This window comes from Hyaena hyaena, unplaced genomic scaffold (genome assembly GCF_003009895.1).
Source record: "Hyaena hyaena isolate Hyena2069 unplaced genomic scaffold, ASM300989v1 scaffold_0, whole genome shotgun sequence".
Taxonomy (NCBI): Eukaryota; Metazoa; Chordata; class Mammalia; order Carnivora; family Hyaenidae; genus Hyaena; species Hyaena hyaena.
In genome coordinates, this window is record NW_024080632.1 from 6168638 (window position 1) to 6185151 (window position 16514).

The 16514-nt window shown below is 53.2% G+C and overlaps 1 protein-coding gene across 3 annotated transcripts in view; it reads right to left on the minus strand.

Moving 5' to 3' along the window:
• HECTD4 (HECT domain E3 ubiquitin protein ligase 4) overlaps positions 1 to 16514 on the minus strand; it is a 190406-nt gene that overhangs the window by 12758 nt on the left and 161134 nt on the right. For all 3 annotated transcript variants that reach the window (XM_039229794.1, XM_039229724.1, XM_039229639.1), the window contains exons 56-66: positions 15128 to 15309; positions 13771 to 13976; positions 13345 to 13475; positions 12799 to 13004; positions 11037 to 11216; positions 6921 to 8227; positions 5769 to 5976; positions 3577 to 3800; positions 3336 to 3487; positions 1881 to 1987; positions 1298 to 1421 (exon numbers count right to left, since the gene is read on the minus strand). In XM_039229794.1, the coding sequence (XP_039085725.1) occupies positions 1298 to 1421; positions 1881 to 1987; positions 3336 to 3487; positions 3577 to 3800; positions 5769 to 5976; positions 6921 to 8227; positions 11037 to 11216; positions 12799 to 13004; positions 13345 to 13475; positions 13771 to 13976; positions 15128 to 15309 (3027 nt within the window). The remainder of the gene's footprint in view (positions 1 to 1297; positions 1422 to 1880; positions 1988 to 3335; positions 3488 to 3576; positions 3801 to 5768; positions 5977 to 6920; positions 8228 to 11036; positions 11217 to 12798; positions 13005 to 13344; positions 13476 to 13770; positions 13977 to 15127; positions 15310 to 16514) is intronic.

A 16514-nucleotide genomic window follows, 5' to 3' on the forward strand; every position in this document is an offset into this window, starting at 1 on the left:
TACCCACGCAGGGCTTGGAGAGCGAGCTTCCTCTGCCGGGAGGGCCCCCCCACAGCCCCTCCCGGCCGGCTGCTCTCCACAGGTGGGGAAGGAGGCCCGGGCCGCGCAGGAGGGAGCGCTCTAGCCGTTAACAAGCGTGGCCTGGGAGTCCGTCTGTAGTCCAGGCCGCACCCTTCCCACTTCCAACGCTCTCTAGTCCCAAACCGGGGATTCTACTTTTCAAAAGCCCCCGAGTCCTCTCTCTCCTACTGGCTTACAAGCCAGGAAACCCGTTCCTGCCACCATGATGCAGGCCCACCCGGTCGGATTCGGAGCCTTCCGTGAAGGAGCAGATGACGGTGCCAAGCAGCTAACAGCTTCTGAACCCTGGAAACGGCTTTTTAAAAGAGCGCGCCGTTCCTTTCCTGACACCTGGCACGTCTTGCTGTGCGCGCAGTGGGTGAACGCAGAGTAGGGTAGGGAGGTGTCTTCCGGGGTGCAAACACCACGCCTGCCGGGACTCCCTTACAGCCAGAAAGGGGACACCAGCCTTGTCTGGCCCTGGGGACCTGACAGAGCAGAGACCTTGCTGCGTTCCTACCGGGGAAGGAGGCAGTGTGGGCGATGGAGACCCGGAGACAGAGTAGGACTCTGAGGAACAAAGGGTCTTTGGAAAGAGAAATCATCCCTGTTGGGAATGAGGTGTGTCTCCCTCCCAGTTAAGTTAAAGGAGGTCATCAGGGCGGGGCCCAGACCAGATGACCAGCATCCTCATCAGAAGCAGGGAGGCGGCGGGGACGCCCCTGCACACAGGCAGGCCCATGTGAACGCAGTGAGAAGGCGACCATCCATCAGTAAGACAAGGACAGAAGTCAGGATCCTTGACCCTTGACCTCCAGAACTGTGAGAAAATGAATTTATTGTTTAGAACAGAGTCCGTTTCCAATTGGGTTCTAACACCCACTTTAATTATTATGAAAAATTTGAAAATAACTCAGTAGGCATTAAGGAAGACAGACAGGTTCCTTGGAAGGATTTCTTGGGAATAGATCTGGTAGCTGAAAACAATTTTTTTTTTTAAAGACAGAGAGCATGAGAGCAGGGGGAGGAGGGGGTAAGAGAGAGAATCCCAAACAGTTCTATGCTCAGTGTGGAGCCTAATGCGGTGGGGGGGGGTGGGGAGAGTCGATCCCATGACCCTAGGATCATGACCTGGGCCCAAATCTGGAGTTGGACACTCAACTGACTGAGCCACCCCGGTGCTCCTGAAAACAATTTTTATACAAGGTATTGACTGGGCTGAGGGACAACTTCTTACCTCTCAAAGTGAAGGTCATAACCACAGGATAAAATCGCCCTCCAGACGCTACGGATGTCTTGCTTGGCTCGATCGATGACAAACTTGTGAAATCCTTCCAAGGTCAGATACTTCTCCTCAGGGACTGATGGAGAAGCGTTCAGACTGTTAGGCACTGGGAAGAACCTCCCGGGCAGGGGCGTCTCTGGCAGGACCCAGTCCACATAGTGCCCCACCTCCCGGCCCTCCGGGCTCTGTCACTGACTCCGCACAACCTCCTACTTCACAAGGTCGGGGAGGCACAGCTGGACTCTTCTCCAGCTCCGCCTGGGCCTTTATGAAGCTCAAGTTCTAATGCCCAGGTTAAGTGCCTTCTGGAAATGAATTTCTAAGCTGATCTCCAGATCTTTGCTTTCACTCATGTCATCTACAACTCACCTTGGGTGCATGGTATTCTGGGAGCTACTATTCTAACCTCCATAAATTCAAAGATGGCACTGAGGCCCTGCCTAACCTAGACCCCAAGGGAGCCTGGCCAGTCAGGCAAACACCGGGATGCTGGTCGCAGGGGCCTACCAATGCCCAGGCCCAGTTACTCATTCACCTTCTTGTTTTTTGGTGGGTGACTTCTCTGGGTCCTTCTCATCTGGCTTGCTCTTTTCTGGGGACTTTGGCTTCACAGTTGGCTTCTTCTCACTTAAGGCGGTCCTGCTGTAGCCCAAGCCATTGCAGTCAGAGTTCCCGTACCCACACCGTGCCTGACAGAGGCCTCGGAGATCCTCCAACACGCATTAGTTCAGACCCCCCCCCCCCCCGCCCACGGCCTACAGGGGAAGGCTCCCACACGGCCAGCCGGGCTCAAGACCAGCTCTGTTCTCAACAAGAAGTTTACCGAGCAAATTAGGACAAACGGATGCTTTAACTACGAAAAACCTGAAAGAGAGGCTTTTTGAAACATTCCTTCTACGTACTTAGAGGAATACTTAGAGCTGCGCAAAGAAGTCGTCACTAGCCAAAGGTCGCTAAAGTTTAACTTAAAATAAAATTGCAGACTCAATTCCTTGATCACACTGGCCACGTGTCAAGGGCTCAGGAGCCACATGGGGCTAGTGGCTGTCGTATTCAATGGCACAGACAGGGAAACAGCACTGATTTCCATCGCAGAAAATTCTACGGTACTCTTCTGATTTGTAAGCACCATTTATATATAATTCATTACTGAAAAGCCACTTGATTTTTCTGATCCTATTAAACAACCCCTCTAGAGGCTCCTTCCAGGTAACACTTTGCTATCAAAGATTCAGTTTTGAGTTCCTGAGAGTCATTTGCCTATATCTACAGAAAATTCTGTTAAGTATGTATGCACACCTGTACACGAAATATTATGAAGCTATTAAAAAAAAAAAAAGGCATGAAGCCATTTTTGTGTTGATATGGGGTCATTCCCAAGATTAGCAGTAAACAGAAACAGCAAGGGGCAGGCGCTGTGTCCAGTATGGGGACATCTGGGGGGAGGCCCACGTGCTTGTGTGTACACAGGAGAGTTCTGGAAGGCTACGGAAGTAACACTGGCCATCTCATGGAGGGAGGCAGGGAGGCTTAAGGATGGAGAAGAGGTATAGCTTTTTACTGCATATGCTGAATTTTGTACTATTTTAAACTTTAAGAAAATACCACATATGCACCAATAAAAGGTTATGCACTAAACTGTTAAAGGTGGGTTGTCATACGTGAGGTAATTACATTTTTTCAATATGCATTTTATAGTTTTCCTGTAATATCTATGCATTCATTGTGTGGTTAGAAGTAGTCAGATTTTTTTTTTTTTTTAACAATTCTGCACATTTTGGATGTTGTATTACTTCCAACAGGTCTACATTTCAGCCCGCGGGGTCCAGATTTTACTACAGTTGTGGTTGAAATGGAACTCTCTTTGAGTCGTTGGAGCCAGGGACAGGATGGGGCAGCAGCAAAGGACAGCCAGGGGCCTGCCCCCACGAGGTGCGGAGACCCATCAAGAGGGTGACCCCGTGGCCCCTGGCGGGCCTGGGACGCGCACCTGACACTGTTGAGCACAGCCTTGTCCTTGGCGGGCGGCTTGGTGATGGGCCGCTTGGTGCTCACCACCTTCACGGGGTGCTGCTCCTTCCCACCCTTGCTGTACTTGCTCTTGTCGAACTTGGGCTTGGGCACGCCGTACTTCCGCAGGATCTGTGGAGCGGCAGAGGGAGGGGGTTCCTCAGGCTTACCCCAAGGCGCACCCGAGGCCCAGCACGGCGGGGCGGGGCCTGGGCAGCTACCTGCGTGAGCTGGTCCTCCAACACCTTCTTTGGAGGCCGGACGTTGGTGAAGAAGAGGTGCAGGAGGTTGCCTGGGGTCTGCGAGTTGATCTGCTCTTTGCTAAGATAAATGTCTGACACTTTGATGGGCTTCGCCGGCGTCAGGCTCAGCATCTGTTCCGAATGGGCACAGCTCTTAAATATCTCCGTCAGCACCTCCCTGGCACCGGGCACCAGCTTCTCGCCTGTTATAAATGGGGGGGGTGGGGGGGGAACAAAACAATTCTGCTGTGAACATGCTGTGTCAGGACGCGCCTGGTGGTCTTTTCTCATAAACCACTCATTTTGGAATATGTGTAAGAGACAGTCAGCGGCAGTGAGGAGCTAGCCGCCACAACCTGGTTTCCCCTTCTTGGCCACACACCCAGCTGCACGCCCGGCCCGCTCTGCTGCTGGGAGCGGTCCCGAGACGTGCAACGGGGGCCCTCCTGCGCCAGGCTGCCCTCTTCTGTGCTCATCCCCTCTCTGGCTGCACGGAAACGACAACCCCCTGGGACTCCGACCTCAGCACTCACCCTGGATTCTTCCACGTGCCAGAAACACACTCCCACTGGGTTTGAGCCACTGTCCTCTTAGGGCTGCTCACCACAGCGGCTTAATCTGCCTTAACTTCAACAACACGTTTGTGACGGGCAGTCCCAAAGGGACAGGAGGGTACAGAGTCCGCAAGGACTTTTAGTGCAAAGCGCGAGCTGTCAAGCACATCCCACAGCATTAGTGTGCTTCAAAACTGGTACAGTGAGCGAGTGGGCAAAGAAGAAAAAGTTGGATGCTTAACCGACTGAGCCACCTAGGCTCCACCCAAAATAAAAAAACTTTAAAAAAAAGTATTAAAATTTTACTAGCTTGTTCACTGTGGATATTTTGCATTAACTTTGCCTTCTATAAATACAGAATTAAAGTATTATTCATCTAGACTATGGAGATTTTTGGAGCCCATTCAATATTGTGCCTGAGGCCTCACCTACCTCACCCTGCCCCTGGCCCTGAGGGAACATCTCAGAATGTTAGGACGGGGAGATAAAAATGTGAAGCACCAACAAAAGCCATATTCGGGATTACATTTTTGTACTGTTAAAGCGTAAAGCAATTCTACAATACTATATGAAATTTTGCACAATATTCAGGATTCAGAAGGAAGGACACGGATTAAAAATGTTGAGTAAGACTAGTACGAAATAAAAGTGACCACACAAAAGACTGTAATCGTACACAGAAAAGAACAGCCATTGTTTCTAAGCGAGGCGGGGGGCGAACTGGGGGCTTCAGGCGGGAGCCGGCTGCTACATTCTGCTCAGCAGGGCCTCGGGCCCGTGTCCCGGATGAACACCCCGTATCGCACAAAAGAAGTGGGGAAGCCACACAGGGTCCACCCCAAAGAGTCGTCAGAATGACAAAGTGGGACTTGGTGAGCAGGAGCTGGAACTGTTTCTTCCCCACGAGGCAGAGTGGAGGCAGGGCCACTTGCTGTCCCCCAGCACAGGCCAAATGACCACCAGCAGTGTGCTTGCCGTGTCCCAGCTCCACAGGACGGACCAGAATAAATACAAAGCAAAATGGGACTTGAATGCAAGTCCACTTTCAAGCCTGCAGTGGGTCGTGGCGCAGCCGCTCCTGTGGGCTCTGGTCTGGAACGCAGCGGCTGGGGGCAGGGATGCCGATGGCCCTCGAAGCCCTGACAGCTTCCGTGAGCCAAGCAAAGAACCTCGTGTCCCGTCTCCACATCACCCTGGCATCATTTCTCAAATCGCCAACCCCTAGAGCTGTCCCCCGAAGTTCCTTTCTCAGGTAAGGTGTTAAAAACAAGGGATACTGAGGGGCACCCGGGTGGCTTAGTCTGTTAAGCTGCCGACTTCGGCTCAGGTCATGATCTCACGGTTCATGGGTTCGAGCCCCGCGTCGGGCTCTGTGCTGACAGCTCGGAGCCTGGAGCCTGCTTCGGATTCTATGTCTCCCTCTTTCTCTCTCTCTGCTCCTCCCCAGCCCATGCTCTCTTTCAAAAATAAACATTGTGTAAAAATTGGGGATATTGGAAAAAAAGTAGAGGATATTGGGTACAAAGAAGGGAGAGGACTTTTGCTCATTTTTTTCCTGTAAGTTTAAAACTGCTCAAAAAAACCCAGTTTATTAATTTAAAAAAATCCATAGCCCACCTTTAATTGATTTATCATTGAAATAATCTTCTAACCCTGGGCTCCCCTGAGTATCAAACAGACTCTGATTTACTACAGATACGGTGAGAATCTCCTCCGTGGACATCTCCATCAATTCGTCTTCACCGTCCAAACTTGACAAACCAATCAAGTCATTGTTGTTAAATAAACTTGCTCGAATTTTCTCAATTTTGGCTCGGGATCGTATCTGTGCGAACAAAGAAAAGGGTCAGGATTGGAGAAGAGGACCGAATGACCTTGTCTTCCTTCCCGCCCCTCCCTGAAACCCTGTCTTCGTCTTCAGTGCCGGGAGCACCATCTGACCCGGCAAGCTGGCCTTCTCCTGGCAAAGTCTCTGCCACACGTCAACAGCACGAGGAAATCTCTGTCGCTAACCCTGGCCAGGTGCGTGGCTCTACTCTGGTGCTCAGGGAGCTAAAGTCCATACTCAGCTCGGAAAAAGCCCCCCAAGAAGAAGGTGCATAGATTAAGAGAAGTGATTCCAGGGAAGAAGCCAAGCACCAGGCTGTCAGGCTTTCCTGTCAGAGCTCCCTGGGAGAGGAAGGTGAGGCACGGTCCCTTCCAAGGGCCCTCCTCTCCGTCTCCAGTGAGGGGAGGACAGTTTTACTCGGAGCCTGAGTCCCCACAGGAGGCGGGATTCCTAAACAAGGAGGCCCAAGAAGCAGATGGGATCTGGCAGTGTAAACGTGACCTGGAGACTCAGCATCTCTTGAACAGAATGACAGGTCTCTTCTCACACTGACCAGTGCAGATCCCTCCTGCTAGCGGCAACGTTTAAAACTCAAGGCAGCCAAATGTGTACCGGCGGCCTGAGGGGGAATGCGCTCAGAAAGCCCATCCACCAGGAAAGGTCGGCCCCTCGAACCCTCTACCTCCCTCCCACTGTCAGCAATGAACTGCATGACTTCATGAAACCAGACCCGATATCACTCTTAGAGATGTGACCGCAAACACAGGTAATCAACACAGTGAGTCCCTGCGGTTTCCAAGGGCTGCTGCAGGGAGCTCCCTAAGTGTCCCAACGGCCCCTAGCAGTTAACCCCTGGGAAATAACACTGGAAGGTCTCAAGAGGCTTGGGGGACTCAAGCCGCCCATGATTTCAGTGGCTGCCACAGTGGGAACGCGGTTACCTCCACGACGGCGAAGCCTCTGATGGGGCGTGCCGCGAGGGGCTGGTTGTCCAGGGACGTGACCGTGTACATGGAGCCCATGTCCGACACGGAGGCCGTCTCTGCGTTGTCCAGTGGCTCCCCGAGGCTCCCCAGGCTGCCCAGGCTGCCGGTGCTGCACAGGGAAATATCTAGACTCTCCTGGCTGGACACCACGTGGGGCTCCAACAAGCCAGGGGGGAGGGGCGGCTCGAGGCCCGAAGGCAGCGGGTCCACAGAGAGGTCACTGACCGTCTGCGAGATACCCTGGGAGCTGCAGATGGAGGCCTGACTGGTGGACGCGGACGCGCTCATGCTCATGGCGGGGGTCAGGCTGCTGGACGTGCTGACCTCCAGGCTGTCTGTGCTGGGGAAGCCGAGGGTCTTCTCCGGCTCGGCCTTCCCGTCGCCACCCTCGGCCTTGTCCTTTGGCTTCCTGGGGTCTTCGTCCTGCAGGGGGATGTAGATCTCGTCTTTGAAGACCCCGCCGTGGGCGTTGCAGGCCTTGCGGATGGCGCCTCTGACGATGCCCTCGTCCAGGTGGGTGGGGATCCCCGAGATGACCAGCAGGCGGCTGTGGGCCGTGGGGCCTACCAGCGCCTGGCAGGCGTCGGCGATGGCATCGCTCGTCACGCCCAGCCCCTGCGGGTCCTTCCTGGTGAGGTGCCGGAGGATGATGAGCAGGGTGAGGGCTCGATGAAACCACAGCATGTCCTCGGGCTTGCTGCCCCCGATGCTGAGCACGGCGGGGTCGGATTCCACGGAGCGAGAGGACTGGCGCTTCCCGGAGGAGGAGGCCCTTTCCCGCTTCATCTTGACTTTCTTCCTCTTAGACAGGAGGCTGGGGCTCTGTGGGGTCTGTCCCGGGGAGGAGGACGAGGAGGACGAGGAGTCACTGAGGTTTGGGGCGGTCGTTGAGGGCACCCCGCTGGCCGTGACGCTCATGTTGGTGGGCAGGGTCACCTCGGCCACCGCCAGGCACCCTTCCATGAGCGCATGAAAGTAGGTGGAGAACCGGCCGTGGTCCGCGGCCACCGCCGCCCCGGAGCCCCCGCAGGCGCCGCCCGACACCCAGCTCTGGGTCTCCTCGTCGTACAGCTTGTGGAGCTCCGACTGCAGGGCCATCAGCATGGCCAGACAGGGGTTCAGCTGGAGGGCGATGGAGGATGACAGGCCCGCAGGGTGCTTGCGCTGCTCCAGGCCGTGCACCGTGCGCAGCAGCTCCGCCAGCAGATGGAAGACGAGCTCCTTCACGCACGCCGCCATGTCCGTGGTCCACAGGAAGTTTCCTGAGGCAAACACAACACAGCAACAGCGGCGGTCACTTGTGTGGCCCCGGCTCCAAACCAGGCTCCGTTCCCGGCACGTGACACGTTCAGCCCTCACGGCGACCTTGCAACATGCAGCACCTAGTTACTCATCCCCATCTAACAGATGAAGAAGCTGAGGCTCAACGAGCTGGGGACCGGCCAGCTGGCCCCAGAGCCTACGGCCTTAACCCCCATGCCACATGACTGTGCAGAGCCGGCTTCTAGGGCTCACACCCCCCAAAAATCACTTTCTTTCTCGTAAGGTTATCAAGCGAGCTACTGACAAGTCACAAGAATAGTATTTCCCAAACCACGAGATGCTTGCTCTTGGGGGCATATGATCCAATTTTATCAGCTAGCCCAGAAGTCCACACTGACAAGGTCTCCTTTCTAACTCCTCTTCCAGCCCTGATTTGGTCAACAAGAAAGCCCTGCTGCGGGGCTGGTAGATATACATCCTTGACAGAGAGTGGGCCAAACACCTGAAGCCTCTGACAGGCAACAACCGTCAGAGCTTCCGAATAGTAACTGTTTTTATCTTTAACCTTCTGGTTATGGCAAGAGAGACCAATTTTCCACGCAAAGTAGCAACTTACAGCTCCCCTTAAAGTTTAAAAAATATGAAGAGCTAAATGCCAGAAAAATCAATAAACACTGATAAGCATGATTCATAGACATGGCAGAAGTCACAGAAAGTAGGCATGAGAGGGACTAAAGTTCAAGGAATTCGGTCTAGAACAAGATGGGTCACAGGTTTATACCAGGATCCCTTTGTACCAGATGTGTGTTTAAATTCACACAGTCCTGCTGTGAGCATGGAGCCCCAAGGTCAGGGCTGACTTATCGAGAATCCAAGCAGGCCCAGAACCTACAAGGGAGGGGACTAAGCTGTCTGACCTCTTAGGGGTGATGCAGTTTCGTAACTATTTTAGTCTATTTATGGATTTTTGAGGGGGGGGAGGGAGGGAGAGAGCGAGCAGGGGAGAGGCAGAGAGAGAAGGAGAGAAAGAATCCCAAGCAGGCTCTGCACTGTCAGCACATAGCCCAGTGCAGGGCTTGAACTCACGAACTGTGCGATTATGACCTGAGCCAACATCAGGAGTTGGACGCTTAACCCACTGAGCCACCCAGGCGTCCATTTCGTAACTTTAATTGGAAATGAACTCAGGGTTGTCATGGCATGTGGGTGCTCACGAAGCCATTCACAGAGAACAAGGGTCTATGGCGCCTGAGGCCACACCCTTAGATGCTCATGTGACACCCCTCCATTGACCTTCCCCTGCTGTTTGGCATTTATATAAGAGGACAGCAGTGGGGAGAATTCTACTCCACTAACACTGCAAATGGCGGCCAGTGAGTGGAGACCTCTCCTTCCCACGGTGGTTCCCCACTCACCTTCCCTGATCCCTCCCCCAGTGCATTTTAAAGAATTTGATTTCATTGCAACATCTAAAAACTGGCAAATTCACATCAATGTCTGCATTACCGATTTTTTTTTTAAATAATGGCTACCTTCCCATGCAGCAATGAGTGACAGGACTCAGTGACTATCTGATGGAGCATGAGGTACCTGGGCCCACTTTCCTTCTATTTCCCCCATTTGTGTCATCTGTCTGACCCCTGAGGGCATTTAAGTCTGCACTATCACTTCCCATCCAACATTTTATGATAAAAAAATTCAAGTATAGGGGCGCCTGGGTGGCTTAGTCGGTTAAGCGTCCGACTTTCGCTTAGGTCATGATCTCATGGTTCATGGGTTCGAGCCCCGCGTCAGGCTCTGTGCTGACTGCCAGCTCAGAGCCTGGAGCCTGTTTCAGTCTGTGACTCCCTCTCTCTCTGACCCTTCCCTGCTCACGCTGTCTCTCTCTCTCTCCTAGAAAAAAATAAAAAATATTAAAAAAAAAAAAATTCAAGTACAAGGGGAGGTTGAGCTACTTATAAAATGCCCATATACCTACCGCCTACATTCTCCCATTACCGTTCTGCTAAATTTGCTCTTTATTTACTTTTCTCTCTATTCACCCAGAAACTCATCTTAGTATTTGATTATTTCAAAGTAAGTTGCAAGCATCAATCTGTTTTATCCCTAAACATTAATGCAGACATAACACTAATGAAGTTCAAGTTTATTTAGAATTTGAGATAAATTTACACATGGTAAAATGTACAACTCTGAAGTTTACCATTCTATGAATTTTGCCAAAATGCAACTCCCCTTTTAAAAAAATTTTTAATGTTTATTTTTGAGAGAGACACAGAGACAGAGACAGAGAGAAAGACAGAGTGTGAGCAGGGGAGGGACAGAAAGAGAGGGAGACACAAGATCTGAAGCAGGTTCCAGGCTCTGAGCTGTCAGCACAAAGCCCCTGACGCAGGGCTTGAACTCATGGACCATGAGATCATGACCTGAGCCGAAGTCAGACACTCAACTGAGCCACCCAGGAGCCCCAAAGTGCAACCTCTTTTTAACCTTTCTGGAACTACGAAGTCATGACGCTTGATTTTGCAACATCAATCACTGCCACACCACCATTTACCTCCAAAGTTACGAAAATGGCACATATTTGGGTTTTAAAGTGAAGTGTGGTAAAATTAATCCTATTTTCACGGTTAGTTGCCACCCCTGAAAATAATGAAAACACCCGCGGCGCCATTTGTTTAGAAGGCTATACCCTACTGTCCGCTCCACAAGCCCTCCTCACGTGGCTACAAGCTGACGAGGGGGCACCAGCGTGCAGGCACTGAGCCAGCTCGCCCCAGCCCGGCCCTGGGGGGCGGGAGGCCTTACCCAGCAGCTCCACCACCTGCAGCAGGACAGATGTCGGGATGGCGTCGGGCTCATCTTCGGATCTCCCTTCGCTGTCTTCCAGTCTCCAGGAGAGCAGCTGCTCCGCGAAGGCCATGGCCAGAGGGAACTCCAGGGGCAGAGAGTGCAGCACCAGCACGGCCCCGGGCGGAGGGGACACCCCTGGAAGAGGGGCCGAGGAGGAAGGCTTATGACTGGCAGCACTGAAGCCAAATAACCCTAAGAAAGGGTCTCCCCAGGTATGTGTGGAGGAACAGGGCTGGAAAGCCCACCTGCTCATCTGTTGGGGGAAAGGGAAGAAACGTGTCTCTCCCACGCTCCACACAGGCAGCTGCAGCTGGAGGAGGAGCCAGAGGCCATCCCCCTAAGGAGTCCACTTGGTGCAACCACAGGACAAAGGGGCAGCAATGAGAACAGGGAAGGAGACGTATTCCCCAGCTGGTTAGAAACCAACTAGCCGAATGACCCAGCACGGAAATACTACGTCAGACTTTAAAGGTACTTCACTGGAATATTACCAGCTTGGTAAAGAAATAAACAGCCATTTGGTGTGGCTGCAATCCTGTGAGACCATTAGGCTTATACTTAGATTACAGAGTGGACCAGTAAGGGGCGCCCCAGACTGGCACTACCAGGGCCTTGAGCTTTGATTTTCTCTTACTACCCTGTGTCACTGCCGTGGCCTGAATCTGGCCAGAGATGCCACAGTGAGAGGAGAAAGGCCCTAAGGCCTGATCCTGCCTCTTACCCTGCACCGCGCCCCAAGGCCCGCTGCAAGCCCTGACCGGATGGAAGTCAGGGCGGCAGGGGCCTGGTGGTCTTTGGACAAGTCAGAAGAAACCACAGTGACTGGCCTGCACTTGGGGGTGACTGTTTATATGGTGATCATTGGGGAATGAGTGGAGAGCTTCTGCTTTTTAATTATAAAGTTTAAAAGACAGCTAGTATAGGCAAAACACTATGAAAAAATCGGTCCCAATAAAAAGAGATAAGGTTGTTTAGCAATAAGCAAATCACTTAAGTAGTCTCCTTTTGTTTCATTCCCTAAAGACTAAGGACAGGGGCTGTGGAAAAGCCAAAGGCCCCCCCCCGCTCTTTTTTTTTTTTTTTGAGAGGGAGAGTGTGAGCCGGGGAGGGAGAAGAAGGAAAGAATCTTAAGCAAGCTCCACGCTCAGCGCAGACCCTGATGTGAGGCTTGATCCCATGACCCCGGGGATCATGCTGAGCCGAAATCAATAGTTGGATGCTCAACCGACGGAGCCACCTGGGCGCCCCTCAAATACATTTCATCGTGTCTAGCAAACATGCATCCATCTCTTCTTGTCAAGCGGGACAAGGAAGTGCGGTGACCAGGCTATGTTTCCTCAGAAAAGGAGTCAGCTGGCCCCAGGGCACAGGTTTAGCCTGACCTAAACCTAAAACCACGCAGGCTTGGCAAAGAAGGCTGGGGGGACAGCCCCAGGTAGGCCTCCTGGCTGGCCACCAGGCCGTTTACGTGGAGACTGGGCCGGAGGGAGATGCTCGCCGTGGCCAGAGCCCCAGGGGAGCCACTCCCACCTGAGAGAACTGGGTTTTACTGACAACCTGAGAAAGGCAGCTGGGGTACTGCAGTAAATCACGAGGCTGCTCTGCTCACATCATTCTCGAGAGCACCCACGGGCAAAAAGAAACTATCTTCAAAGAGAAGGAAAGCAGAGAGTGACCTCAAGCTGTTCTCACCAAGAGCCACACCTCAGGGACTTACCCAGTTTGATGTGGACCTTGTCCGTGGACAGGATCACAGATGGGTACTGGTTGGCGGTAGGCGGCGGCGTGAGGCCGGTGTTGGCGGGAGATGCATCCCGTGGATAACACACAGCCTCGATCAGGTTTAGCTGGCCGTTCCGCTTCACTTTGTGGCCAAGCCCGTAGACAAGCACCCGTGCCCACGGCGCCTTGTACAGGGAGGAGCTGAGGAGGAGGAGGGGAGGGGAGGGGAGGGGAGGGGAGGGGAGGGGAGGGGAGAAGAGTCAGCAGAGTCCGGGCGCGCGTGCCAGGGAGGAGCAGCGGATTCGGCACCAGGAGGAGGGTCAGAACCGGGCATTCCTAAGTCATTCCCACCACGTTTTAGAAGGTTGTTCTTTATAAAGACTAATTTCCAAAACACAGAAACGTGGGAAGAACTATAGATTAATTTCGAATATGGTACACATTAAATGGGAAAACAGTCTGAGTTTGTCTCCTGCCCGTTTCAGCAGCATCCACTCTCCTCTCCTCTCCCGTCACCTCTGCCGTAGAAGGGGCAACTTACTCTTTGCGGAACCCAGACTGACTTTCTTTGCACGACACCACGACAAAAGCCGCCCCGGGGAAGTTAACATCCATATTGACTTTGGACTCCGAGATGGGGAACTCTTCCGAGGGGAACTGCTCTGGGGCGGTCTGCGGAGACATTTAACCAGGAAAGGCACAGGCTACACAGGGGGCATTTCACCGCCCAACTCCCAGGCGAGCGGCGGGGCCGACGCAGTGCAGACGCAGGCTCAAGAGGCTGGGAAAGCTGCCTGGGAGGAAGGGCGGTGCGGATGGGACCAGGCGGGAAAGCCTCGAGAGAAAGGAGACTGGTTTGGAAGGCGGGGGCGGCTGGGAAGAGAGAGGGCCATTCTCAGCAAGCCAAAAAGCCTTCCAATTAAAGGGGACAACCCGGTTCAGGGACAATGGAGTGTCAGACTTGTACCTGCAGGAAAGAGCAGATCTGTTTCGTGAGCTCCAGCAGGCTCTCCTCGCCCTGGTGCAGGGTCCGGGTGATGGCCACGCTGAGCCACTCTCTCACTATGTGGGAGCTGCCCTGGTAGAAGAGGTCTGTGGCCGAGCAGTTCTGGGAGTGCACGCAGTGCTGCAGAGACTGAGCCAGGAGGATGGAGCTGGAGCTGATGGTGCCATCTGGGGCCGGGAAAGAACACCTAAGTTCGCCAGAACCACAGCAGCCCACGGGGGGCGAGCCCGGGTGCTGAGCAGCAACCGGTCCAGATAATGGGCCGGGGCTGCTTGGACCCCACGCCTCGGCAAAGACATTCCCAGTCCGAGCCTGCAGGTTGGCAGGTTGGCGGGGGCGGGGAGTTCCCGTCAGTGGTGTATATTTTTGCTTCCTTTTCAGCAACAAAACCGATTCCTAAAATGAAATCTCAAGTGGGGGCCCAAGTCTATTAACGCAAGTGGAGCGGCTTCAATGCAGGGGTCCCCACAGCCTGACCCACTGGCGTGCCCTGGCCCATCCGGGCTGCAGCAAGGAACCTCTGAGGGAGTCTGTAAGGCAAGTGTCAGGTCACTAGGGCAAAGCTTCTTCCACATACATCTTCCAGCCTCCTGGGCATGTTTGGGGCTTCTGAGTTCTTGGGGAGGGCAGGGGACCCCAGCACACACACATGGCCGGGACACCACAGCTGGGAGGTGCTCGCCGGGCCTAGAGTGCCGTCTGCGCTCTCACGTCTTGCTCCCGCCCCAGCCATCCCAGGTGCTGGGAGGTCAAGGGGAGCAGGTGGAGGCTGAGGTGCTGGGGAAAGGCAGAGGGGCTCCCCGGCCTCGGGCTGAGCTAAGCAGATCCATCACTGGGCCCTCACCAGGGGAACCAACACAGCCTCGGGACTCGCCAAGGACCCGAAGGTTAGCAGGTCCACACAACCCAGCCCATTAAAATGGCTCCACCCAAAGCTGCCACAAACCACTTCAGTCCGCCATGGAGGAGCTCGGCAGCAGGAGCCTTTTCCTTCGCAAGCACTGCCAGAGGGAACGTGTGGCAGCAGTATGGTGACAGGATTTCCTAAGTGATACTTAATTTTCCTTGATCCACAGTTTGTCTGGGAAGTGCAATGGATGTTTGAGGTTATCAAGGACTCAGCGTCTCATGTAGCAAACCTGCACTTCTCAAAGTGAGGAAGCACTGCCGAGATCACTGGGACTCTTCAGGGCCGTTTATGTACACTAGTCTGAAGGCACAGTGCCACACGGGGGCGAGTACCGCACTGGGGCCGGGCTCACACTGGGCTGTCCCGCCCTGGGCTGCCAGCGGCGGCAGCAGCAAAGTCAAGGCTCACCTGGGAGGGGAGGCGCCAGGAGCTGATTGGACAGCAGCTGCAGGTGCTCCAGCGTGATGTCCCGGACGGCAGGGATGTGGAAGAGGCGGGTGAACAAGTGTGGCAGCTTCGGGGCGAAGATGTTGAGCAGGGCCATGCGGCAGTACAGCCGGGCCAGCGCGGCCTCGCACCGGAGCAGCTCTCTGCGGGGAAAGCAGGGAGAGGCGCTGAGCGCGGGCCCCAGCTGGGCCGCAGGCCTCTCTGGCCCTGTGTTCTGTGTGCGGAGTCAGGCACTGGTGTCTTAAATAAAAAGCTGTGTTAAAGTATGTTTAGATTTTCTCTACTCAGAAATCACTGTGGAAAAAAACAATGAAAATCTAGGTCCACACAGAAACTTATGTCCACGTCAGCATTACTTTCAGTAGCCAAAAAGTGGAAAGAATCTCACTGTCCATCACGTGAGGGAGAGTAAATCTACACAATGGAATAGTCAGCAGTAAGGGATGAAGTATTTGTGCCTCAACATGGTGGACCTTGATGACATTCTGCCAAGAAAAAAAAAGGGCAGACACAAATGGCCACATAGTATGGGATTCCATTTAAATAGATTGTCCAGAATCCAGAAAAATCCACTGAAATAGAACAGAGCTGAGCTACAGTACAGCACGGGTACAGGCTTCCTTCCTGGGATCATGAGAAGGTTCTAAGATCGATGGCCGTGATCACCACATGCCTCTGTAACTATACTAAACACCACTGCCTTGTATACTTTAAATGGATGAATGGTCTGGTATGTGAATTATAGCTCACTAAAGTGGTTCAAAAATACCCACTGTGCACATTTTTTGTGTGATGAATTTATCAACTGATGGCAATTCACCTTGAATAAGAGCTCATTAGTGACTAAGCAGGTCTCATTTAGAATTGCCTCTCTTGGCAAATAATCTAATACTAAGCGTAGGGGAGCCTCCTTGTGTTTCCTTAGCTAGTCACATTAAAAATTCTCCTGGTATTAAGCACTAAACTAAAAAAGCAAGTTAGAAGCTTTTTGTTTCTATTGTTCTAGCAAGTCTAGGTTTAAAACCCACTTGGAGCCATCAGGGCTTATTCTGTATTGCCCAGTGATCTGAATTAAATTTAACGCCGGCCCTCCTAACTCAGATTTGGGTACAATGGCAATTAACAGAGGCACGTAACACCTGAGGAGTTTGCACAGCTATGAAGATGAACAAAACGCAGTTAAGAGGTGGCATTTAGGTGGGCTCTTTCTCACTCCCATGAGTCTGTGATAAATTTGTGCCAGGATTTAAAACAGACCACTTCTACCTACCTGTTTCCCTCCTCCTCACAAGGACGGTGTGCACTCGCACAGCGTGGAAGGCTCAGGGCAGCCAAACAGAGGCGGTCT